At 40.7% G+C, this 25,626-nt stretch overlaps 1 protein-coding gene across 4 annotated transcripts in view; it reads right to left on the reverse strand.

Moving 5' to 3' along the window:
* PDE11A (phosphodiesterase 11A) overlaps positions 1–25,626 on the reverse strand; it is a 511,038-nt gene that overhangs the window by 122,034 nt on the left and 363,378 nt on the right. For all 4 annotated transcript variants that reach the window (XM_011944038.1, XM_011944040.1, XM_011944041.1 and 1 more), the window contains one exon: positions 20,526–20,576. In XM_011944038.1, coding sequence (XP_011799428.1) covers positions 20,526–20,576 — 51 coding nt within the window. The remainder of the gene's footprint in view (positions 1–20,525; positions 20,577–25,626) is intronic.

Genomic DNA, 25,626 nt, shown 5'->3' on the forward strand with positions numbered 1-25,626 from the left:
TGATATTGATTTCAAAAGCTGCAAATCTTTAATTCAAATATTTCTGATCGGGCCATAAATCCTGAAAATCAAATCTTTTTATGAATGAAGCATCTATGAAAATAGATGATGGATTTCATGGGCTGTCAAAGCAAAAATGTTACATTTCATAGTTTGTCATTGAATATGATATAAAACACCTACAGGTAGGTTATTTATATTGATAACATTATTATTCTTCAACATTGGAAACTCTTTTCTCGGGAATAAAAATAAAATATAAAAATAGCTTTTGGCACAACTAGAAATTTTGTGCTTTAGAATTAGATAGTGGAAAATAATGTGGATAAATGCCAAAAGCCATTTTCTTTAAGTCAAATACAGTGTGTGCCATTGCAAGGATAGGCCAGGCTGGACTGCGTTTCCCATCAGACACTACTCATCAGACACACTAGATGGGTAGACCCATCTACCATTATTTTTGCTGGAAATACAGGAGTCTTTTGCTGTTGTTGTTGTTGTCAGAGAAGGTCTCTCACACTCTGTTGCCCAGGCTGGAGAGTACAGTGGCACAATCATAGTTCACTGTAACCTCAGACTCTTGGGATCAAGCAACTCTCCTGCCTTGGCCACGTAAGGTGCTGGGATTACAGGCATGAGCCACCGTAGGAGTTCATATTCTAACTCTCCTTTTTGTTGTTGTTGTTATTGTCCTTTTTTATATTTCTTTCCCAGAAGTTAACAAACATTAGATTTATATTTCAGTCAGGTTAAGTATGCCCAAAGTTATTCTTTTCTTTCTGGGTAGTGATTGTGAGATGAAGAAGCTAGTTAGCTTTGCTGTTTTCTACAGCTATTGCAGTGGGCCATACTCCAGTCAGCTTTCTCATCAATAAATGTGTCACAAAGAGGATGATTAAAGAAATGTGACCAGATCAGGCAATTCTAACATCACAGCTCCCCAGACAACTAAGAGTTGTTTTAATGATTAAATTAAGATAACACATGTAATCTGGCACATAGTAAGTGCTCAACTAATGATAGCAATAATGGTAATGCAAATTATTATTATTATTTTCATTATACCTAATGATTCTAAGGCCCTTAGCATGGAGTATGGTCACTAGTTTAACATGACTTAGAAATTGCTCATGGTTATATATTACCAACTACAAATGGAAAAACGACATTGTTGGAAAGAGAATAAGTCAGATATTCAGGGAATATGCAGGCTTATATTAGGAAGGGAAGATGCAGGCTCAAAGAGCTCCCTTCTCAGATCCTGAAAACTAGAGTTTGGGTTTCATTTACAACAGTACATAATCTCAGCTGCACATAAGAAACCTTGCCACTTCTGCTCAGTAAAATACAAATCACTGACTACCCGTTTTTATTTTAGGCAGTTAGATAGTTAGTACATCGTTAATTTCTGCACATACTCAAGCTCAATATCACTGTCAGTTCGGTTTTATTTCTACCTCCTTTCAGAGATCCCTGGCTGGAGGTAAAGACTTGCTCTCTGAGTGTCTCTGGGTATACTAAGGCAATATGAATCTTTAGGAGCTCCCCTTCTTTGGGGGCAATTTATAACTCAAAACAGCAACAAATTTTCTTTTCAGGGTGGAAATACCATAAAAAATGAAGCAGCTTTGAAATATACATTACTGTAATGAAAGTGACTTGCTCGTTGGAAATTCCTGAGATAAGTCTTTATTGCAACCATTATTTAATGATGAGCATAATAATTAAAGGCTTGTTCTCAAAATAGTATCAGTGCCAGGACCTGGATGGTTCTGCAGCATTTCAGATTACAGAGTATGGCCACTGGTGGATGCCTCAGCTCGAGACTCTCTCTGCCTTTATTTTGACAATGTGAGGCCAAGGCCAAGGCCAAGTCCGAGGCCAGCATGTGCTTAGACTGGTATTCCCTAGCACACTGTTAGAGAAGCCACCAGCTGATGGGCTTCATAAAAGGTGCGGTCAAAACCGGCTGGGTAAAGTTAGTACTCTACCATTTGAGGCACAATGCCCACAAGGGTAGAAAGTCTCAGAAATTGCACAGTAAACGCCTGTTTAACTTTATGTAATATAGCTTTAAAAAAAGTTTTATTTTAGTACCAAAACACTTTTTGTGGGCATGTGGCACATCTATTAATATTCTGTGGAGCAGTGTTCTATGAGATACCAGTTTGGAAAATATTAGCTAGACCTGTGCTTTTCATTCCTAGCTCTATTACGGAATCACCCGGGAGCTCAAAAAGTATATCAATTCTGGCCCACTGCCCAACTTATTTTAAATTGGTCTGGGGTGACATCCAGGTATTGGTATTATTTTCAAAGGCTCCCTTCCCTAGGCAAGTCTAGTGTCTAGCCAGAGCTGAGAGCCACTGATGGAAGCCTCTCACTTATGCATCCCAATTATCCCCTTTCTAGTGCATAGAGTCATAGTGAGTAAGAAGAAGAAAAGAAAAGAAAAGCTCTCTAAAGCTCTGATGTGTCTGAGAAAGAAGCTTTTCCTGGGGTCAGATCTGGATCTACTCACTGATCTTGGAGTTTTAGCTGATACGTGGATTTGCCTGTTCATGGACTTACTTCCTATCACACTTCCTTTCCTTGGTGGTTGTCATTTTCAGCAGGAAGGGATAGGCTGCCTGCTCCACCCAGAACCTTTCCTGAAAACCTACACCTGCCAATATACAAACTTTACAGAAATTACCAGTAGCGCTTCCTCACAAAAAATGATGAGAACCTCTGCTGTAGGTAAACATTTCAAGACTTTATCTACAATTTATGAAAGCCTTTCTCCCATTGATCTGGCAGGTCCTGGAAGCCCCAGAAATGTCCATATCATTAGTGCAGTTTCCCTGGGAAATGGGAGCTGGGGAAGAAGCCTGGGAGGTGCAGCCTCAGAAAGCTGTGTCTAATGTAGATTTCTAGCTTTAAATTTGTTCCTTGTGTCTGAGATTTTCTAGAGTTTTGCTGGAAGAGAAAACCCATTTCTCCTCTTCTTTAAATAAGAAACAAAAATTTACTGATTAAGCAAGACCAGACAGAAAAAAGAGATGACTTTGTAGACTCATTTTATAATATTCTAAACAAATGAGATTCATCTTATTTAAGAGTACAGGAGAAACAGGCACTTAACATTTATTGAGCATCTACGATGTGCTAAGATAAATACAGGTTTTTTCATATTTCCATCTTATTTAATCCTGACACAACCCCTTGAGGTGATTCTTCTGTTCTCACTTTTGTGACTGTGGAAAGGGAGGCCCAAAGGGGTTAAGTTGTTGCCCACAGTGGGACGTGAGACAGAGCTGGGACTTGAACCCACATCTAGTGATGGTGATGGTCAAACCAGAGCCAGATGAGCCAGTTCCCCACCTTTGCAGCACTCACCATAAGAAACAGAACGTGAAAAACTGCAACCTGAGATCAGTGACCCGTTGAGAGCTCAGGTTTTCCATCCAGCCTGCATCATGACTCTCAGTGTATTTCGTATCATCTCCAGAATAGTATCTGAATTTTATAAGCATTTTCTCTTCAATGTTCTACTCTGGGCTTTGAAACAGAAGAAGGGTTAATGCTGTGGTGGAATGTGGCCTGTCCTGCTCCCTGAGTTCTTTTTTCACTACTCAAAAAATACGTAGGTGTCAGGGTAGACTCCTATAATGGTAACACCATGAGCATTGGATTAGACCTGGATTTAAATCTTACACTGTGATCTACTAATTCTGTGACCTTCAGTGACTTATTTTACCTCTTTAGGCTTCAGTCTTTTCATCCATAAAATGAGGTAATAATAACATTTGTCTCATAGAAAGTTGTGAATAAACAAGATTACAACTCAGGTCTCCTGAATTTACTTTCCATTATTAGCATATACCCAAACATGTAAAAGATCTAAATGTTTCACAGCTTTCCAAGGCTTATCATCTGTGAAGCTCAGGTGGATTTGGAAGTTTGGGTTTATTTATCAATTCATTAATTCAGTCATCAACATATTGCTTTAGTCATTCAACAAATGTTTTATTGAGTGCCTACTATGTGTCAGGCGTTTTGTCAGTCTCCAGAGATAATAGCAATTTTCAAGTAGCTTACAGTCTAACTAAGACAAATCTGACTGTATTATTATTTATACCCATTAGAGGTTCACAGGAATGATATTCACCCACTAATTTGTTAATGCGAGTCTGCCTAATTAACATGCATGCAATAGTACGCAATCTAAGTTAATATGTTTGCCCATTGTTGATGATCATAACTATGAGTTATGGTTAATTTCCAATCTGACTAGCTCTCTGGAAAAGCAAAAAGCACCTTCCCTCCATTTTGCTGCTCTGAATTGGGAAAGAGCAGATGCCTAGGTGAACGGCAGTGAAGAATGTATATTCAGTGAACTCTTACAAATCAAACTGTTTGCCCTGAATTAGGCTCAAGTCTGCAACTAATGACAACTAATGTATGGATTCCTGGCATTGAAGCATTTGGAGTTTAACTGTTTGTTGTCATTGAAAGTGAATGCCTTTCCAACGTGTAGTCGGAAGTGCTGAGAGGGCAGATCCTCAGCTAGGACTGAATGTCAATAATTTAATCATTTATTTTTTCTTGTCTGTTTTACGGCATGTTCTTTTCAGAGCATTCCCTAGTTGCTTTGATTCACATATACATTCCATTAATATTAATTTTCTGTGTTATAGTAACAACAAAAGAGTAAAACAGAAAGAGGAAAACCTTATCTTTCCCTATGAATAGCCCAGGTCCACATGAAGGAGAAATTAGAGTAGACAGCTGGCACCATAGCCTGTTATTCAAGGCCCAGGCAACCCTGACTAGCTCCTCGGTTCTCTCCTTTGCTCTTCTCTGAGGAAGAAAAATCAGCTTGAAGAGTCAAGCAGAACGACGAACTTTTTAAGGGCAAGATAATTCACAGGATCAGACAGTGATAGAGTCACTTTGGGAACTTGCTTTGCATTTAGAATACCCACTCTACATGGCATGTTAGTCCTGGCAGAGAGGCTTGCTTCCACACCAAAAGCCCTAATTCACTTTCCACTTAGGCCCTTCCCATCCCTCAGCAGCATTTCCCTTTATCAGGCAGATAAGACTGGGGGGGAGGCAACATCTATCTTTTATGCATCCTACGACACTGCAGATGGAAACTACCTGCCCTGGTATGGTGCCACTTTTTTACATTTGATTTTTATGGATGAAAACATTGCTTCATCTGATACTTATAAAATACCACATTTGCCACTGAGAGGCTTCTGTGTCCAAACATCTGCCCCGCCCCCCATGTCTCATCTTGATCTTCACAGCTGAGGCCCATCTGGATCATCCTCCTTTCCAGCTGACAGTGAGAGAGCCAATGAAATTCCTTTTCCTGTTGCTGGGTGACTGCGAATATTTTGAAAACAAGTCCCTTAAAGGCAGCAGCTTCAAGGCCTGCCATTGGCTGGCTGGGCATACTGTGCAGTGCTGACACATGAAGGCTGGCAGAGGAGTGACAGTTGGGAATAGCTACGCAAATATATTACTGGCCTGATGGTCCACTGGAGGGAAAGACTATTTCAAGGCTGAGTGACAACTATAACATACCCTGTTAGAAGAAAAATAAATCTCCCTGAGTCTACATTCAGGCATCTGAAGAACATTGCAGAAAATACTGCAGACAAAAAAAAAAAAAAGAAAGAAAGAAACAACAACAACAACAACAACTCAAGGTTGTCCTACCCTCAAATCTCCTGCTTTTTACGGTCTGATGAGCAGTTCCTCCTGTTCAAGAAATATATGGGTATTTCCACATACTTTGATAGAATTTGTGTTCATACATTTTAAAGCCCAACCTTGTTTATTTGGAAAATAATTTTCAACAAAGTCATGGAGGATTTTCTTTGCCTCCTTGTCTCCAGCGTCCCTTCCTTCACCTTCCTCCCCTGACCTTCAAGTCCAAAAATCCAGCAGGCACAGGATGCGGTCAGTGTCAGGGGCAGCATTGGCTGCATTTTATCTCACTCTGTCCACTTAAAATATTTGCATCCTGGTGGGAGGATAAGCACAGTCCTGTCTAAACAGCTTTGGGATTCATCTTTGCAGCTGGAGAGAGCTGTTTGGATACAAGTAACTGCTTTTGTTAACACCGGGTTAACTGTTCACACACAAATCTGCCAACGAGCCTCTAGGAAGGAATGTCCTTCTATTAATTGAATTCTAATGAGTCCAGGAAGTAGATTAGGAATTGAGCTATTTTACTATGAGTTTCAAATATCAGATCTAGGAATGTTTGGCCTGTCTGATCTCCTTAATTATCCAGCAGGTCCCAATAAATTCATGAAGAAATGACTAGAAGAAATCTGTGGGTTATTGGTTGATCCAGTTGCAGGGTGCTTTTCTATATATCAGAGACTATAGTGTTCAAACACAAGAGAAAGAGGCTGATCTGAGAAGACCTGATGGGCTAGTCATTAGGGAGGAGTTCCTGGGCCAATTTAATTGGCATGTTCCTGAAAGTTATATTAATTTGCCTTATAATATTTGGGTAAGTTTGAGAGCCAAATCAGGGTGAGCATCAGTGGGGTCATCCCTGGTTTCTATTTAGTTGTGGAAATAGAAATGCTTTAGGACATAGTAGAACATTCTTTTCAATGATGCAATATAGCCAACATCACCTGTGGAACCACTTCTGCAGACAGAGCGATCACTCGTGGGTGTCACCCAGTTTCTAGACATTATGAAGAGGCTCTTGTGAGCATCTCACCTGTATCTCAGGAAATGCCTGCCTGTCATAAAAGAGGGCATGGGGTCATGCAAATTTACCTGCATGTACTGTGAAGGACAGCTATGATACTCTCCACCAGGTACCTCTTTCCTTTCTAGAACTGGCCCTCCTTCTGCCACGACCCCATGTTTCCACCTAGATTTGATTTTTCCAACTGATACACTTTTCTAAGCACACACTTCTCATCACAGTTGACTGGTCCAGGGATGGACATGTGAACCAAGCGGGCCAATCAGAAAATGTCCCTGATATTTTCCAAACTGGAACTTGGGAATGTGTAATTCCCTTCTAGAAGGGGTTGCTGAAAGATGAGAAACCTAGGCTCTGCCAGAGGCCACTTTTACCCCTTTGTAGAGCAAGCCAGTCTGCAGTGAGCACCCAAGGGCTCCATGTGCAATGTGAGGCTTCTCATATTTGGCCCAAGGGGCCACCTGGGTGCTTAGTGGAGAGTCACAGCAGCCAGCCCCAGCAATGGCCAACTGGCTCTGAGGGTAGCAGATGGTTTTGCAGGAGCCCATTGTGTGGGGCAGGTTTTCCTTTTGTCAACACTTCCTGGGAAGACTTTGGGCTTTTGCATACTATATAGAGGAAGGAGATTTTACATCTGAGACCCTGGGCCCTTTTCTACCCTGCCTTCCCACAAATGAATTTACCACACAACAAGAGAAAGAGTTCCTGTGGGGACAGAAGCTTGCTTGCACCCCAGGGCAGACAGGGCCACTGCTAACACTAGAATAGTGGACCTATGGTCTTTCAAGGGTTATCAAAATAACCAGCTTTTGCCCTCACACACAACTCCTCAGAGAACCGGAGGAAAGCTGTTTTCAAGAAGACCACTGATGGTTTAAAAGATATTTCAGGCAGAAGCATACATTTCTTCATGGTTTTAAAGGGAAAGAAGTTCAATGTCATCACAGAAAACCTCTCACGTTCTTCTCGTTCATTTCTGAATTCTAAATCTTTTCTGTTGGTGGTCAGGGGAAGAGTAAAAAGTGGTTTTCTGTAATCCCAGCACTTTGGGAGGCCGAGACGGGCGGATCACGAGGTCAGGAGATCGAGACCATCCTGGCTAACACGGTGAAACCCCGTCTCTACTAAAAATACAAAAAACCTAGCCGGGCGAGGTGGTGGGCGCCTGTAGTCCCAGCAACTCGGGAGGCTGAGGCAGGAGAATGGCGTAAACCCGGGAGGCGGAGCTTGCAGTGAGCTGAGATCCGGCCACTGTGCTCCAGCCTGGGCGACAGAGCGAGACTCCGTCTCAAAAAAAAAAAAAAAAAAAAAAAAAACTGGTTTTCCTCAAAAGCCAGCTTCAGTGGTTTACAGAGTTGTTTGACACACTTAAGCCTAAGTGTTGAGGACGGCCACCTGTTCCCGCAGAAATCACAAAGCCTGGTTTTCACAGAACTCATCTCCATCTCCAGGAAGGCCAGAGGTGAATTATAGTATATGTTAGGACAATGAACCTAGTAGCAAGAGGAATGGGATTACTCAGCACAGGAATTGTTTGAAATTTGCCCTTTGGAGAAAATAAGTGCTGTCAGCGCCCACAAACATATTCCTTGAAATTGATATTCCAGAATATTGAAGGCTAAGGAATCATACCTGCTCAAGCAATGGGGCTGGATTACTTTTCAAAGTATGTAACCTTAAAACAAACAAATGAACACACAAACAAGCCAAAACATTCTTAGCAAGATCTGTTGAAATCTTGAAACCTGAACTCATCTATCGAGAAAGTAAATCAAGATTATTCAAGGGCTCACAATAGGACGATAAGGAGAGGGTCAAGCCAAGGCCAGAAGAATCTCAAACAAAAAGCATTCCATGTCATTTCAAAAAGGATCTTACAAATACAGCATGCCCACCCATCTCTCTGTTCCTTAATGTGTGCAATGTAATTACCTGGGCGTTTCTCTTTGTGCCTCAGTTTTATCATGTGTAAAATAAGAAAAATAATAGTAGGGTTTTTGTGAAGACTAAATGAATTAATACAGGTAAGGCACCAAAAACAGGCCTGGCAGCTGGTAAAATGTTCAGTAAATGTTTATTTTCCAGATGACCATCACATGGAGTAGACTGAGCATACAGTGGGGCCTAAGAAAAGGACCTCAGCAGCATGAACCAAGGTCTCCAAACTGGCAGCGTAACATCTCTCTTAGCTGCCTGATCCTTAAATGGGATAGAGCCACTGATGCCTCCTTCAGAGGCTTGCTCTTAACATTCAGTGAAATAAGAGCTATGAAAGCACTTGGAATGAGCAAAAATGCTGTGCTTCTCATAGGATTTCTCTTAGTGAACAGTAATATTTGAAAACGTATAATGATTGGTGTCATGTTATCCTACAGAAAGCCTAGGAAATGTATTTTAAAGTCCGTCCACCTGTAGATGCTTAATGACAGAACAGTATTAAACCTCTTATCCCTGGATAGGTTGAACACAGCCTTACTGTAAGTTCTTACCAGCCCTTCTCAGACTTTCGCCTTTCACGGGTGTGGATTTAATTATAGTGATTGTAAAGAAGTACCTGTGGATGCTGCTCTGGGAAGGTTTTCAGAGCCAGCGTGAGGCCAGATGCTGGGGCCCCCAGTCTGGGGGGATGAGGTGAAATCTGTTTTGAACTTAGATCCCTTCTACCATGTGGTCTTATAGAAACGATTCTAGAGTTTTCTGTTACAGTGGGACTGTAACAGACTTTCAATTTTTATTAAAATTCTGACTTGTTCATAGCCTAATTCCTTTCAGTCTCAGTGAAATGCTTTAGTCCCTGGATGGAAACATCATTCTGAATTACATGAAAGTCTCAGAATATTCTCTGTGACTATTCTTGTTCATAATGCTGAGTTTAATTCCTTGGTTTTATATAGATATGGACATCAAATCCAAAGACAGAAAAATCCTGCACAGATGTTGTGTATTGACTGTAGATGTTCTGATATCTGGCTTAGGTGGTGTCTTTGTGAATGTTATGAATTGCTTCTAGGGAAGCAAAAAGCACCTCAACAGAGCTACCATTTCACCAACATGCAGCATTCCAGGGAAAGGGAAGAGAAGGAGTGCTTGATGGCTCTATCAGCTCTGGCAAGGAAATGAATGCATTGAAGGGACAGAGTGCAGGCACACAGACAGCGAGGCTCAAGTCTCCTGGCTGCATACATGCTGCAATTACACACCACAATAAAAAGAATTAATGTAGCATCTGACCCGCTGACCTCCAGATGCCTACTGCACCACCTCATCAACAGTCACCAGACCTCCACGGTGCCTCCTTGGCCACCAACTGGCTACCTCACTGGGATACAGCAAGCACAAGGGCCTTACCCAGGCTTTGTTCTTAAGGCTAAACCAAAGGGGAGAGTCCCCCAGTCCCTCCACCTTGTGCCTGGGCAAATGAATAAGCTGTCCATGTCACTAACATATTCCAGGTCATGCGTACACACAAACATTATTATATCTCGAAATTACTTTTAAATTACTGTCTTTGGGGTTTTAACCATTTTCCTAGAAATGTGGCTCAGCAAATCCTTACGTGGAGCAAGGATGGCACCCAGTGGCCAAAGTGCTTCATCTCAGACCCTGTTTTCTCAGGGCTTTTCCATTTGCTTCTCTCTTTGGAGACAATGAATTGCCATGAGATCCTTTTGTAAAGCCAGAGTTGAAACTCCAAATCACATGACTGTCCCATTAAGTTGAAGCACGTGCACACACACACACACACAAATTGAAACAGTATCAGGAGCTAATTCAGAATAGCTAAAACTTTTGAAAAATCTTTAAAATTTTACCTTGAGAGTTTTATGTTAAAATCATCATATTTCAGATGTGCAGATTACCATCTATGATGTTCCCAATATCAAGTATCACTATAGGAAATATCATAAAAAATGCAAGCCCAGTCTCACATTCTTCACTTTATATCTTCCCCCAAACAGTCTCTAGTTTGTAAGTGCTCATGCCTTAAACATAAGACTTTATCACCTGACAAGTGCTTTATCATGAAACTGATGTTTGCAATCTCGTATCCTTGTTATCTTTCGTACAAGGTACTTGGCAGGCCTGGAGAGCACAGGATAATAGAGTCGGATTGCTCTTTTTCCTCTGAGCTTTCCAGATGTCAAGAGATTTCGATACAGCTAGATAGCCAATCAGACTGTAAGGAAGACAGGCAAGATGTCAGAATAATGAATCATATACTCTCTTGCTAAGAATGATGCAATGTCTCCATAATGTTACTGTTTCCAATTTCCTTAGGTTTCCAAGCAATCTAAACCTCCAGGGCAAAATGTCGCATGGATAGCACAACCACAATGCAAAAAGAAGTTTCTAATAAAACAACATTACATATTAATTACCCAAAGAGTACCATAAACAGTCTTACTAAAAGTCAATATGTTAAGTTCAGCCAACAATTCTGTCTGCCTTTCTCAGACGTCATCACCATTCATGCTTATTTGACCCTCAACATGTCAAAATGCCACCAAGATTCCAAGAATAATAGCTGAATCAAAATAAATGACTTAAGAATGAAACTCCATGACATTGCTTCCATTTTCCTACTCCACTTGAAGAACAGCATTGTCTTCAAGATCACACAAAACCTTGCAGAAGAAAAACCAAAGCAGAGGGGTTCCATTTTTCTTTCTGGTTATTTGATCCTTAGCTGTCTTCTACGTAAAATGGAGATATGCTAACCCTGCCCTCACCAAGACTTTGTGAGCCTCAAGTGAGATGATGGACATGTACATGTTTTTGTACACTGCTATTTCTTATTATTTAAGACATTTTTATTATTTAAACATTTATAGGTAGCATTAGTGTATAGTTTTGAGACTGATGAGATTGAGTCTCTTTTTTTACCCAAGTAATCACGTATCTTCCTCATGAGTATTATTATATTACCTTGCAAATATAATATAGTCATGAGGGGCTTTGGAAATTACTTATATGTAATGAAATCAAACTGAGCTATATTGAACAGAGCTTGAATTCAAAAATTTGAGTATTCAAAAATCATAAAAACCCCTAAATGTTTTGTCAACATTTATGTTGTCTTATGTTTTATTTTCCCCTTTTCTCCTAGAGATGAATTTTACAGGTTCATAAAATTATAGCATTTTTTAGCTAGAAATGGTTTTGTTTTGCAGATGAGGAAACCTGAAGCCTAGAAATGGAAATCAACCAAAAGGTCTGGTGGCTGCGTTGTCTTTTTATACATTTGCTTGCTCTTGTCTTACTGTGTCCATGGTCTTACAAAGACTGTTAAAAGGGCAGGTCTGGCTACTGAGACTACAGAAAACCCTTTGGCCACACATTGTCTCCTAACTTCCTATTTCACAGGGTGTCTTGAGACCAAAAGAGTTATGATTCACAAACACTTAAAAGATTTTGGATGAATTATTTCCAACTGAGAAAAAATAGGAAGAACAGCCAAACCAGAGCATGATTTCAAAAACAGAAAAGACAGAATATAGAACTATATAAAATAGTAAATACAAATACAAATAATGAAGTATTAGGTGTTTTGAAGGTCAAAAAAATAGGTTTAAAAAATTTAGTCAGCAGGGTGGTGGTAGCAGGATACATGAATAAAGAAACTTATTTAATAGTAAAGAGACTGCTGAATCAACTAAGAGTTAAAGGCAAGGGGCTTTTGCCTCCAGCAGGGAAGAGAGACACTATCACTACAGCACACTCCAAAGAGGATAGGGCCAGTACCTATCCTAAACAAAGGAAAGGAATTCCTTTATTTTCATATAGTTTAGGGTGCACAGGACAACAACCAGGAACATAAAAACAAGGGATTTCAAACAGCATAAAGCAAGGGTTGGGACGAAATTGTCAGAAATTTCCATTGTCATAGGTCCCTGTTCAAAATCCCACCCAAGCATTATAATTTCTTTTGCCAAAAAAATGGTAAACATTTCAAGGAATTTGGTCACAAGGTAGAAATTTCTCCAGCACCCAGGTGCAAGGCATGGCTTTAGGTGACATACGGGTTACCCAATGAGTAAGTCTAGGATTCTCTCCTAAAAATGCATCTGCTTTAATCATTTGAGTAGACAGGTGCACCAAGATTTATATTGCAAGGTAGAAAGTGATGAATATGGCGGGAAGAAGGGCAAATGAGAAGGTCACTTTTGACTGAAGGACAGCAGGAATGACTTCATAGAGAAAGGGGCAGTTGAGAAGGGTCAGATAGATTGTTAGGGCTTTATATATACAGATAGGGAGAAGGATGGGTGCAAACATAGAAGAGGACAGGGAATGGGCAGAAAACACCAAGTAGAACTATTTGATTAAGGATGGGTCAGTGTGAGCATGGGAATCAGGCTGGAAAAGTGAGCTGAAAGTTAAGTTTAGAATACTTTTAATGTCCAATTAAATAATTCAAATTGAAAGAATTTAGAGGCATATAGAAGATACTAAACTTTGTGAGCTGGAACCTACGCCAACAGAAGCGTTCATCTGTTCATCTGTTAGCTCTGCACAGGATGGATCTGGGATAGGGTCAACAGCAGGAGGTGGGACCCCAGCTAGGAGAGCAGTGTACAATAATGGCCTGCCTGAGGGAGAGTGAGGATCTGAACTGGTGAAGGCTGTGAGGATGGACAGGAGCAGGAGATGTTTGGAAAGCAGAATGGACAGGACTGCATGTGGGGGCGGGCGGTGATGAGGACCCCATGATGACTGTACAATGATAGCCAAAGTGTGCAACTGGAGATTGAGGGCTACAGAAGCCCAACAGCGAGGAGGTTGTAGCTCTGCACATACTGAATGAATGAACAGCAGAGGGAAGGCCACCCATTGTGATGGCTAACTCAAGTCCCTCTCACTGAGGTGAGGGGCTATGTGTTCTTCATTTCCTGACTCCACAGCTAGAGTTATCAATGGATCTAATTAGAGGAAAACCAAAAAGAAGATAAAGTGATACAGTCTCAGATGCCCCAGCGTTCTGGAAGGTTCTGATGACTTTAACCTCTCCAGTTCCCTTCACAGTTCAGGAGTCAGGGATCTCACTGGGCCACACTGTTGCTCTCCATTGGACCTTCAGGACTTGTTGCCGCTTTGTTCCTAGCACTCTGAAACAAAAATGAACCCTCCTTTATTTCACTGCCTCAGGTTCAGACTTCCTGAGTTTTCCCGTGTGACACTTAGGGAACGCAGTGAACTCTGATGTGCTAACATGGGGGAGGGAGAAGATGAGAGAAAACCCTCCAGGCCCACTCTTCCTCCCAGGGAAAGGAGATGCTCACAGTGACCTTGTGGGGACAGTGTCCTCGCTTTGTTTTCAAATAGAAGTGACAAACAGCGGCTGCTGAAGTTGATGTGAGGGGAGGTCAGGGTCACCACAGGATGTATTTTGGTCAGGCGGGTCCTTGAAGGGCCCTCAATCCCTAGCCGCTTAGCTCAGCAGGAGGAAAGACCAGCCTGGGCTTGCAGACCTGGTTCCCCTCATGCCCAGCACCCACTCCCCTGCCCTCCGCCACTATCTTCAATACTCAAGAGTGACAAAGTACAACCATCCTTTTTCTGATGTGGCATTTGATTAAGACACAATTCATAAAGAGAGCTGGACATTTGAACGCAAAACACTCCGCATATTTATGGATGCGTCCTGAGCAGTGCAAGCCGCCCGGCTCTGCTGCTGCTTGTGAGCAGGAGATGCCCTTTAGGGTGCTGATGCAGCTGTTTCCTCTGCAGTCAATTTCCTGGTGAAGGTTCAATAACTTTCCCTGACGATAAAAAACAAAACAAAACAAAACAAAAACTCGGATATTAAACTTGGCATAAATACTATTTAAAGTCAAAACAACTACCTAAATTCCAAAGGCGGGCACAGAAGAGGAGACAGCATAGGCTAGGTACCAAATTCCTTTTACATGGCTTCGAAGTAATCTTTTAAACAACCTTAGAAATGAGCCGAGATGCACTGAAAAGCCACTGTTGGCATTTCAGAAGGTAGCATTTCAGGAAGGCCATGAGAACTGAGACTGCAGAGAAACAAGACAAAGCTCCTGCCCTCTTTCTGGTACCCAGAAGTCCTGCTTTATCCCTGGCTGTGGAGGAGCCTCTATGGGTCATCTGCCCTGAGCGGGAGGAGCTGGAGGTGCCCCTACCAATGGGGTGGGTAGTAAGCTCCCCGGCCTCTGCCATCCCGCAGCTGTCCATGGGACTCAGGTCTACCCCTCTTCCTCTTCGGCATTCTCTGTGTCACCTGAGTTCGGGTAAATGCCATGGTGTTACCCTCTGTCTGCATAGTACACTCTGCCTCTGCAAGGGGCCGCTGCAAGGATTGGGCTCTTCCAGGGCTTGGAAATTGATTGCACAGGGCGATGGCTAGCGTGTGTAGTGCCTTTGTGTCAACTGGAGAAAGGAACACCACCTGGCAGATCAACTACTAAAAGGCACCCCATGCACTGGGCCAACCAAGGGGAGGGGGGCAGCCCTGCACCTGCCTGCTGTGCAAGGGGCCCTAGTGCAGGGCATATGGCAGACACATCTCCTGGCATAGCTGTAAAGGCAGTCTTGAGGGCTGAAGCTTCTTATTATACACGTTAGACTATTTCATGGATTAAAGTGTCTTCTCAAATCTAATTTATTTTTTAAGCCTAGTAAATCACATCCTATTGCTCAGTCTGCAAAGGAGGCCATAAGATCCTATTTTTGATGCAGTCATTCTTATTTCAGTATATAAATGCCACAAGGAATACCTATTCTTGGTACTTTATTTTATTTTATTTTATTTTATTTTATTTTATTTTATTTTATTTTATTTTATTTACCGGGATATTAATTCGTGGCCTAGGCATTAACATTGAAAACTTGAAATATGTATGAGGTAGTCCAAACCCAAACCCTAACCTGAGTTATTGGTGCTTAATTACTGAGGCAGTTATAGTGCTGTAAATGAGTTCATCTCTGATTGCAGCCGTAACCCATGCAGTTCTCAATTGAAGGAAGGGATGATACAAGGTGGCAATATAACACCACAACGTCCATGAGTTGATTTTAATTGGTAAACTGGCAATATATAGTGATAACTGTTTGGTCTGTCCACCGCATTGGAATCTAAGGAAAGTCCATAAAATTACAGGAGCATATAATTGGGGTACTAAACTCATTTTCTTATATTATCACAGCTGGCATCTTTAGGTTATTGAAAGCCTTTAAACTAGTCATCTTCAAGGAGATGTAATTGTCAATATGGTCTTTATACATTATTCCTGTTAGCACAGAGCTGCAGAGATATAAACATTCACTAAAATCTGCACAAATTTTCTGTATATAACTTTCTTATTTCAAGTTCATGGAAGATCAGTAAATGTTAATGAGGATTAAAAACCATTTTTTAGATCCTAGTTTCCTCATTAGATGCACAGGACAATCAACTCATAAGGCATAATTTATTGATACCACGACCTGAATCAGACTTTCAAAATAGTTAATTCATTAGTTCCAGGAAGTTCTGTGATCTTTTTGTGTATAGGTGAACCTACAAGAAAGACTGTTTCTTGAAGTATAAATGATATATCAGAATCAGGAAAAATAAACCCAAATTCTGACATTCTTGGATGATTAATTATATGTTGTTTTATCTATTTATTCTTGCTGGGCAGTCCAAGGACACTTCTAGAAAGGTTTTCACACTCTAATCCCATTCTCTCAGCCATCACTACTACACACTCCTCAAGGAAATTTTTCCCAACAGAAGTAATAGGGTTATCAGAATAAAACAGAACAACAATGCTCCCCCTAACAAGGCATTCTAGAATAGGGGGAGAAAATCCCAAAACATAAAGGGGTGTGAAATAGGAAGACCAGATATGAGGAAGGCTAAGATGGCATCAGCCTAGCATTAATGATTATTAAAGATTCACTACAGGTTTGTCTTACGTGAAACCATCTTCCTGTAGACCCCACAATCTCTGAGTACAAATGGTACCAAACTAAGAGTAATTAATTGTGTATATATCATGTTCTCCAATAGTACAGAGTCTCCATCTCTCCTACTTATTTTTGGGAATATTCAGGGTATACCTTACCTGTCCTTAAAATGTGACCACTGAGCCTGCATTGATTCCATCGATGCCATCAGCTTCTGCTGGTCACACAGGTAGGAAGGGGCCCTGCCGTGGGTCTGTAGTGATGCTTCCTTCATTAGGCTGCTGCCTTCTGTTGTGTGCTGTTGGCACGCTGACCCTCATTCTATCAGGAGCATTTAATGCACTGAAACTATACCAAAGTCCATGCCTTCTGTGTTTACTCATATTCTCAGCTAAGAACATGGATCCATGAGAGGCTGAGGTGAGGGATAAATCCAAGGTAAAAACTTCATGCTGAACTTGGAATCATCTAGACACTGAGTTCTGTGGCCTTAACTTTCATGAGGAAGAGTTCTTGACTCAGAAGGCCTGTTAGTCTCTCATATAAATAACTACAACTCACTTGTCTCCCAGACATTTCTGCATCCCAGATGTGGTGCAGCTTGGGTTCCAACTGAAGTCTGTCATATGTACGTGTGTAAAATTTGACCTCCAGATTTTTGTCAGCACTGGATGAATCAGTTTCTTCCCAAACTCTGGCTTAAGTTCTGAATCACGGATCACTAGTCTGGTTGGGTATAGTCCAATACATTGGGACTCAGCCATCCTTTAACTCAGTGGTCCTCATCCTATTTGGCACCAGGGACCAGTTTCATGGAAGACAATTTTTCCATGGACCTGGGAGGAGTGGGGGTGTGGGGATGGTTTTGGAATAAAACTGTTCTACCTCATATCATCAGGCATTAGATTCTCATAAGGAGCACACAACGTAGATCCCTCACATGCGCAGTTCACAGTAGGGTTTGCACTCCCATGAGTATCTAATGCCACTGCTGATCTGACAGGAGGGGGAGCTCAGGTGGTAATGCTTGCACACCTGCTGCTCACCTCCTTCTGTGTGGCCTAGTACCAGTCCATGGCCTGGGTTGAGGACCCCTGCTTTAACTCATGAAATCTCATGGATAACTCTGATTCCAGACTTCAAAGCATTGCACATTTAAAACAATTTTTTTACAATCATCTTTGTTAAAAAAGTACTGCAGATAGGAAGAATGACAATATACTTGAACGTAAACATGGTTTGTCATATATATCGGTCAAAACAAAGCACATATTTACTGTTATTTAGCTACAATGTTAGAAAACTGCCATTGCATGTATTCCAGCCTGGAATCTCGGTAAACGCTTTTCACTGTCTATGTGCAGGATTATTTTAAGCCCACTACATTTTAATGTTATTGCTGCAGTTATAACAGACATCAACTACCAATTAGAATAATGTTTTATTTACTGTATATATCAAGAAAACTCCCGTTTTAAAATGGTTAAAATGATCTACTATATCTCAATTACATTGTAATAGGATGCTAGCTAATATCTTTCATGATAAAATCTAGAGTAAATCAGTTAAGTTCTCAATCTTGATAATTTTAAGATGAAATAACCCTTTTTTCTCAAATTTAAATACTGCATATTTAGTATATTTGTGAGCTAACAATAGAAATGCATACTAAATTCCAGGACAATGTTTTCTTTAAGCAAAAAATTAAGCCTAAATGTTGGTGCCTTTAGAAAGTAAACAGCTAGGCCGGGCACAGTGGCTCACACCTGTAATCCCAGCACTTTGGGAGGCAGATCACAAGGTCAGGAATTTGAGACCAACCTGACCAACATGGTGAAACCCTGTCTCTACTAAAAATACAAAAATTAGCAGGGCATGGTGATGTGTGCCTGTAATCCCTGCTACTTGGGAGGCTGCAGCAGGAGAATCGCTTGAACCCAGGAGGTGGAGGTTGCAGTGAGCTGAGATTGTGCCACTGTACTCCAGCCTGGGTGACAGAGAGCCAGACTCTGTCTCAAAAGAAAAAAAAAAGTAAACGACTATGGATTTTGGCCTGCTATATCTCTGGGCAGCTCTTGCAGTCATATTTGGTCATATGAGTCAAAGCTCATATTATCATCTTTGCTGTCTTTCTTCTTGCCTACCACTTCCCTCTTTTAGCAATGATGATAATTATAATAATAGCAAAAATACAATATAAACATTATATGAGCATGTTAGCAGGAATTGGATATTTTCATAAATAGGATTTCTGAAGAATTGAACTTTATTGGCTAAAATAAAAAAGGCTTAAATATTTTTGATGGAAAATTTATAAAATTTTTATATCCATTAAGTAAAATTTATATGAAATACATAAAATAATTACATATTATCACCATTTTAAAATTAATGACTAATTGCTTCGAGTACTAGAACCATTGGTACTCTTTGGATTTATTTATTCATTCACTTATCCATCCATTCATTCATCCATTCAACAAGTATTTATTGAGTGTTACTATATCCCAAGGACCATAAAAGGAGGAAGAGATATAGCAGTGAATAAAACATACAATTAGTGCTGTCCTGATGGAGCTTTAGTTCAAGCTGGTATGCAGGATGTTTTCCTCTGCAACAAATGGGCCCTGACTGCTGTAGTTTCAGTTGTTCTGTCTCCTCCCTCTGCTGTCAGCTGTCACCTTATCTCTCCCTTTTTATCTGTGTTACAATTGTAGGTCTTTCCCCAAAGCATCTCTCTAAGTCAATAATAGACCCTATCCTTGGATGGAGCCCAAGTAGTTCCTACGCTCACAGTATATGTGCTGCTTCTGGCCCTTGCAAGGAGTTCTTTTATCCCTACTCTCAGTGTTTGGAACAAACATCTTCCTTTGCTCCCTTTCATCATTCATGTGCTCAGTTCTAATGATGTGATTCAATTCTTAGGCCCAATGGTCTCTCCGCCATATATATGCAAATGGGACTCTTAGAAAAGTAGCCATCACCAAGTGATATTACATTCTAGTATTGCAATACAAAACATGATCTTTCTCATGACTGTGGTAGCTCTTCCTGATAATTTTCTGAACCGCCACCTATATGTAAAAAGACAGGCACCAAAGCTTTCAAAAGGAAAGGAAATCAGTTTCCCTTTACTCCAGTGTTTTGCTCATTGCTAAACTGCCTGGTAGGAGTGCAGGGACACAAGCAAGAATTCTGAATTGCACTTAAGGAAATAGTAGTAACTAAGGTGATAAGGAATACCTAACACTCATTCATAGACTCATCAGATGTTGGAGTTGAAAGGGGATCACCCTGTGCAGTAGGGAAGCACAGTGGTTAAGAACTCCAGTTCTGGGGCCATATTGCTACACCTCTTACAATTGTTTGACCGTGGCCTCGCATCTCCGTGCTTCCATTTATTCATCTGTAAAATAGTTTGCTTTACACAGGATTGTGAGGATTAAATGAATTAATGCAGGTAAAATGCCTGGTAGTGAGTCTGGCACACAGTGTTAGCTATTATTATCTCAATCTAGTCATATATTTTTACAGATGGAAATACAGCCCTAAGCTTTTAACTGAACAGCAAATTAGAGGTAAAACCGATGCCAAAACCAGGTGTCCTGCCTCTCACCATATTACAGATTTTTTTCCCCTGATATTGTGCTTTCTTAATAAATGGGAAGAAATACTGAATCATGTAAATGATTATAAAACGACTACTCAGTTATATATAAGTCCCTCTTCCCCTCTAAAACAGAAATATACAAATACACCTTTGCCCAGTGCTAGTCCTCCAGCTCCCAATGAGCAGGATTAATTCTCTAGAGGCAAGTGACAGAGCTTAGGAAGCCAAGAGAAGTTTAATTGTATGCACTAATAAGGAAACCATTTTCTTCCTTACCTTAAACTTGTCAACTTCAGCTTTTGAACATGTTGCATGATATGATAGCACCTGATTCAGAAGAAAAAAATAATTTTAATAACTATACATGACTGCATTTTCTGAAATTCTCCTGGCTTAAAAATAAGCTTTGCTCATGTATATCACCTTGATTTAAAGGTGGATTTTAATGTATGGCAAGATACAACCTGTCTAATAACATTCTCTGACATAATTCACATATTAAAGAATATTTTATGCTGGAATTTTTCTATAGGTAGTTATTTTATGAAAAGGACAATGGCCAGGTGCAGTGCTTCATGCCTGTAACCCCAGCACTTTGGGAGGGCGAGATGGGCAGATCACTTGAGTCCAGGAGTTTGAGACCAGCCTAGGAAACATGGCGAAAGCTTGTCTCTACAAAAAATCCAAAAACTAGCTGGGCATGGTGGTGTGTGCCCATAGTCCCAGCTATTCATGGAGGCTGAGATGGGAGGATCACCTGAGCCCAGGAGGTCGAGGCTGCAGTGAGCTGAGATCATGCCACTGCACTCCAGCCTGGGCGATAGAGTAAGACTCTATCAAAAAACAAAACAAAACAAAACAAGACTTGATGTGGCTCAAAACTATAGTTTTGATGTAGTGAATACTTGTCCTGTGAAATGCTCTAAAAGCAAATGAAAAGCTAGAGCACGTGTGTGTGACCTGTAGCAAACAGGCTGATGACTCAACTTCCATTTCCTCACTATTCTCATTTGCCTGCTTTTATTATATTAGGAAAGATTATATTGATATATATATCTGTGACCCCTTTTGTAAGAGGATTGTGCTTCCTTGCCCTGTTTACATCAGCATTGGCATGTGACTTCTTTAGGCCAACGGGATGTGGGGTAAGTAACAAATGCCACTTTTGAGTGTGTCTTCAACAGCAATCACATGGTTCTGCCACCTCCTTTTTCCCTCCGCCATGGGAAGGGCATGGCCTGAGAGGGGCTGATCCTTCAGTCTAAGCCCCCAAATAAAGAAGACATATTGAGCAGAACTGCAGCCAACCTGCAGCTGATGACATGTCACATGAGTGAGAATCAACTTTTGCAATTTATCTACATCAGAACTCACTGATACAGAGGCTTAAAAGTAAAAACCCTAATTCACAGGCTCCCTGCAGCTGGGGGTGGTCCTACAGGGTGGCCTTTATGCCACTGTGTTGGTCAATGAATTGTAAGTGGGAGTGCTGGCACTGCTTCCTTCTTTTTTCTTCCTTTGTGGAATACAGCTGTAAAGCCTGGAGGTGCAGCAAAATCTGGTGTGTATGAGGTGACAAGCATGGCAGTGAATGCCAGCTTGCTGTGAACAGAACAGAAAGGGAAAGAGAAAGGAGCCTGACCCTGGGCTCCCCTGCCCCAGACGTCTTGTTCTGTGAGTCAAATAAATGCACATTGGTGGTATTTCATAAGGCATATTTACAGACATGTGCACACTCATACATAAATAGCATATGTATGTTATATGTTTTATGCTGCCAGACACATTTTTTGTTGTTGTTTTGTTTTTGAGACAGGTCTCACTCTATTGCACATGCTAGAACGCAGTAGTGTGATCACAGCTCACTGAAGCCTTGACTTCCTGGGCTCAAGTGATTCTCTCACCTCAGCATCCCAAGTAGCTGCAACCACAGGCATACACCACTATGCTCAACTAATTTTTGTATTGTTTTGTAGAGACAGGAGTCTCATCATGTTTTCCAGGCTGGTCTGAAACTCCTGGGTTCAAGCGATCCTCTCGCCTCAGCCTCCCAAAGTGCTGAGATTACAGGCATGAACCTTCACGTCCAGCCTACATTCTTAATCTATACAAATCTCATACAAATAAGTCTGGGAAATGCTAACACCTTCTTCATCTACCAACCTTAGAGAATCACAGTGCACATTTGGCTGCAAAAAGTAAAGTAACATGCTCTATTTCATTAAACTTAGTATTTCCCAAATCTAATTAGCCACAGAACTCCCTTTTAGGTAACATAAAACTGGTAACATTCAACCTAATAACTATTGACCAAGAACTTTGAGAAGCACTGACCTATGGCACATACCATTTGTGTGATACAAGCAAAGCCACAATAGAAGCAGTGTCTCAGGGTGGTTAGAACACAGCCTTCAGAGTCAGGCTGCCATGCCTCCACTTCCGAGCCCTGGGAGCTTGGGCAAATGGTTTAATCTCTTTGGGTCTCATATATAAGGTGGTATAGCATAATACTACACAGGCATCTACTGCTTAACGTAGAGGCTCCTCTTGAAAACACTAACAGGGAAGCTACTTTTAATTATTTTTAATTCAAAAAAAATTACAGTGCACTATAAGATCTGCAGCAACTTCTTAAAACTCAACTAAAGCACAGTAAAATTCATAGGTATATATAAAACAAAAAATACTGTTATGTTATAGTTACTTAAAATGTGACTTTCTGTGGGAGGCTGAGGCAGGTGGATCACCTGAGGTCAGGAGTTCAAGACCAACCTGGCCAACATGGTGAAACTCCATTTCTACAAAAATACAAAAATTAGCTGGGCGTGATGATGGATGCCTGTAATCCCAGCTACTCGGGAGGCTGAGGCAGGAGAATCGCCTGAACCCGGGAGGTGGAGGTTGCAGTGAGCTGAGATCGTGCCATTGCACTCCAGTCTGGGTGACAGAGTGAGACTCTTGTCTCAATAAATAAATAAATAAATAAATAAATAAATAAATACATAGTGTTACTTTCTGATCATAACTAATATAGTTATTAACAAAAACTTTCTTTGTGTTAAGTAATACTTTCTCTTCCATTGTAAATATTTTTCTTACTGACTTTACTTGTTTTTGCATAGTTTTCTCAATCCTTTTTCACCTTTGGGAGGGGACTCAGAAAAATGTTGTACTGAGAGATAAATATGTTCTATGAGGTTTGGTTATTAAAAATAAAGATATATTCTACTGGGAAATTTTAACCATGGAAATATTCTATGGAGTGGTCCTGTACTTTACAGAGTTCTTAGGAAGATTAAATGCAATACTACATGTTGAATACAAGGCACACAAATAGCCAACTTATATGTATTGTATTAATATTCAATTAAAATTCTACCAAATAAATATTTGGCTGGATATTATGTTATATCTTTATCTTATCTTATAATATCAATAGATATTTCAGTGCATAGATGAATTGACTTTGCTCTTTTGTTTCAGTTTTACTGTGGTAAAATTTAATTTGGCTGTCATTTTATTAGAATTTCTTACTGTTTTCAAGTCTATTTCTGCAGATTCACTCTTCAAACTTTACCTTTAAAAAATATCCCACAAAAACTCAAGCTGCAATTCAAAATCTCTGCCACCAGGTGGTGCTTAGTCAGGTTTGTTTAAATCAACTCTTCCCACTTCATTAAAAAAAAAAAAAAAGCTATTTACTCCACTAAATCGAAACTATTTGAATCAGTGAAGCAGACAATTATTACAGATTAAGACTTTTTGCTCATTTAAAATTACAATAGTTTGTTTTGTTTGTTATTGAGTTGTAGGAGTTCTTTGTATATTTTGGATTCAAGTCCTCTGTCAGACATATGTTTCAAAAATATTACCTCCAGTCTATAGCTTGTCTATTAATTTTCTTTTAATGTGTATTTTAATAAACAGAAGTTTTAAATTTTGGTAAAGTGTAATTTGTCAATTATTTAAATTGCTATCGTTGCACATATTCTTTCTTTCTTTTTTTTCCAACAGAGTCTCACTCTATCACCCAGGGTGGAGTACAGTGGCGTGATTTTGGCTCACTGCAGCCTTGACTTCCCTGGCTCAAGTGATCCTCCTACCTCAGCCTCCCAAGTAGCTGGTATTACAGGCACACACCACCATGCCCAGCTAATTTTATTTTTTAAAGAAACAGGGTTTCACTATGTGGCCCAGGTTGGTCTTGAACTCCTGGATTTAAACAATTCTCCCTCCCAAAGTGTTGCGATTACAGGCATGAGCCACTGTGCTCAATCTCACATATCCTTTCTAAAATTTTTTTCCTGCCCCTGAGTTGTGAATATATACCTTATGCTATCTTCTACAAACTTTATAATTCTATCTTTTATGTTCATGTCTATGATACATCTGAAATTAAATTTATGTATAGTTAAAGAATAAGACTTATAAATAAACACTTTGGTTACTTTTTCATGATTCTTAAATTTCATGGGCCACATCTTAGAGCTAAAGCTTTTTTGGATTGGTATCCTGAGATTTTAAGCCTCTACTGGCTAATCTATTAAGTACATAGGAATTTATTTATTCTACCTAATTAGATAAAGTTAATGATAAGGAAGCTTTTGGTTTACCTTCTGAATCTTCTTGTTTCTGAGAGTTTCTGTTTCCTTTTGTAGGACTGTGAGAACCAGTAGAGGTGGGAGAGAAATGGTTTAGCTAAAGAATCCTGGGGCGGAGCAAGATGGCCGAATAGGAACAGCTCCAGTCTCCAGCTCCCAACGTGAGCAACACAGAAGACCGGTGATTTCTGCATTTTCAACTGAGGTACTGGGTACATCTCACTAGGGAGTGCCAGACAATCGGTGCTGGTCAGCTGCTGCAGCCCGACCAGCGAGAGCTGAAGCAGGGCGAGGCATCGCCTCACCTGGGAAGTGCAAGGGGGAAGGGAATCCCTTTTCCTAGCCAGGGGAACTGAGACACACAACACCTGGAAAATCAGGTAACTCCCACCCCAATACTGCGCTTTAAGCAAACGGGCACACCAGGAGAATATATCCCACACCTGGCCAGGAGGGTCACACGCCCACGGAGCCTCCCTCATTGCTAGCACAGCAGTCTGCCATCTAACCGCAAGACAGCTGTGAGGCTGGGGGAGGGGCGCCCGCCATTGCTGAGGCTTAAGTAGGTAAACAAAGCTGCTGGGAAGCTCGAATTGGGTGGAGCTCACAGCAGCTCAAAGAGGCCTGCCTGTCTCTGTAGACTCCACCTCTGGGGACAGGGCACAGCTAAACAACAATAACAACAACAACAACAACAACAACAACAACAAAAAGCAGCAGAAACCTCTGCAGACGCAAACGACTCTGTCTGACAGCTTTGAAGAGAGCAGTGGATC

Source organism: Colobus angolensis, unplaced genomic scaffold (assembly GCF_000951035.1).
Source record: "Colobus angolensis palliatus isolate OR3802 unplaced genomic scaffold, Cang.pa_1.0 Scaffold224, whole genome shotgun sequence".
Taxonomy (NCBI): domain Eukaryota; kingdom Metazoa; phylum Chordata; class Mammalia; order Primates; family Cercopithecidae; genus Colobus; species Colobus angolensis.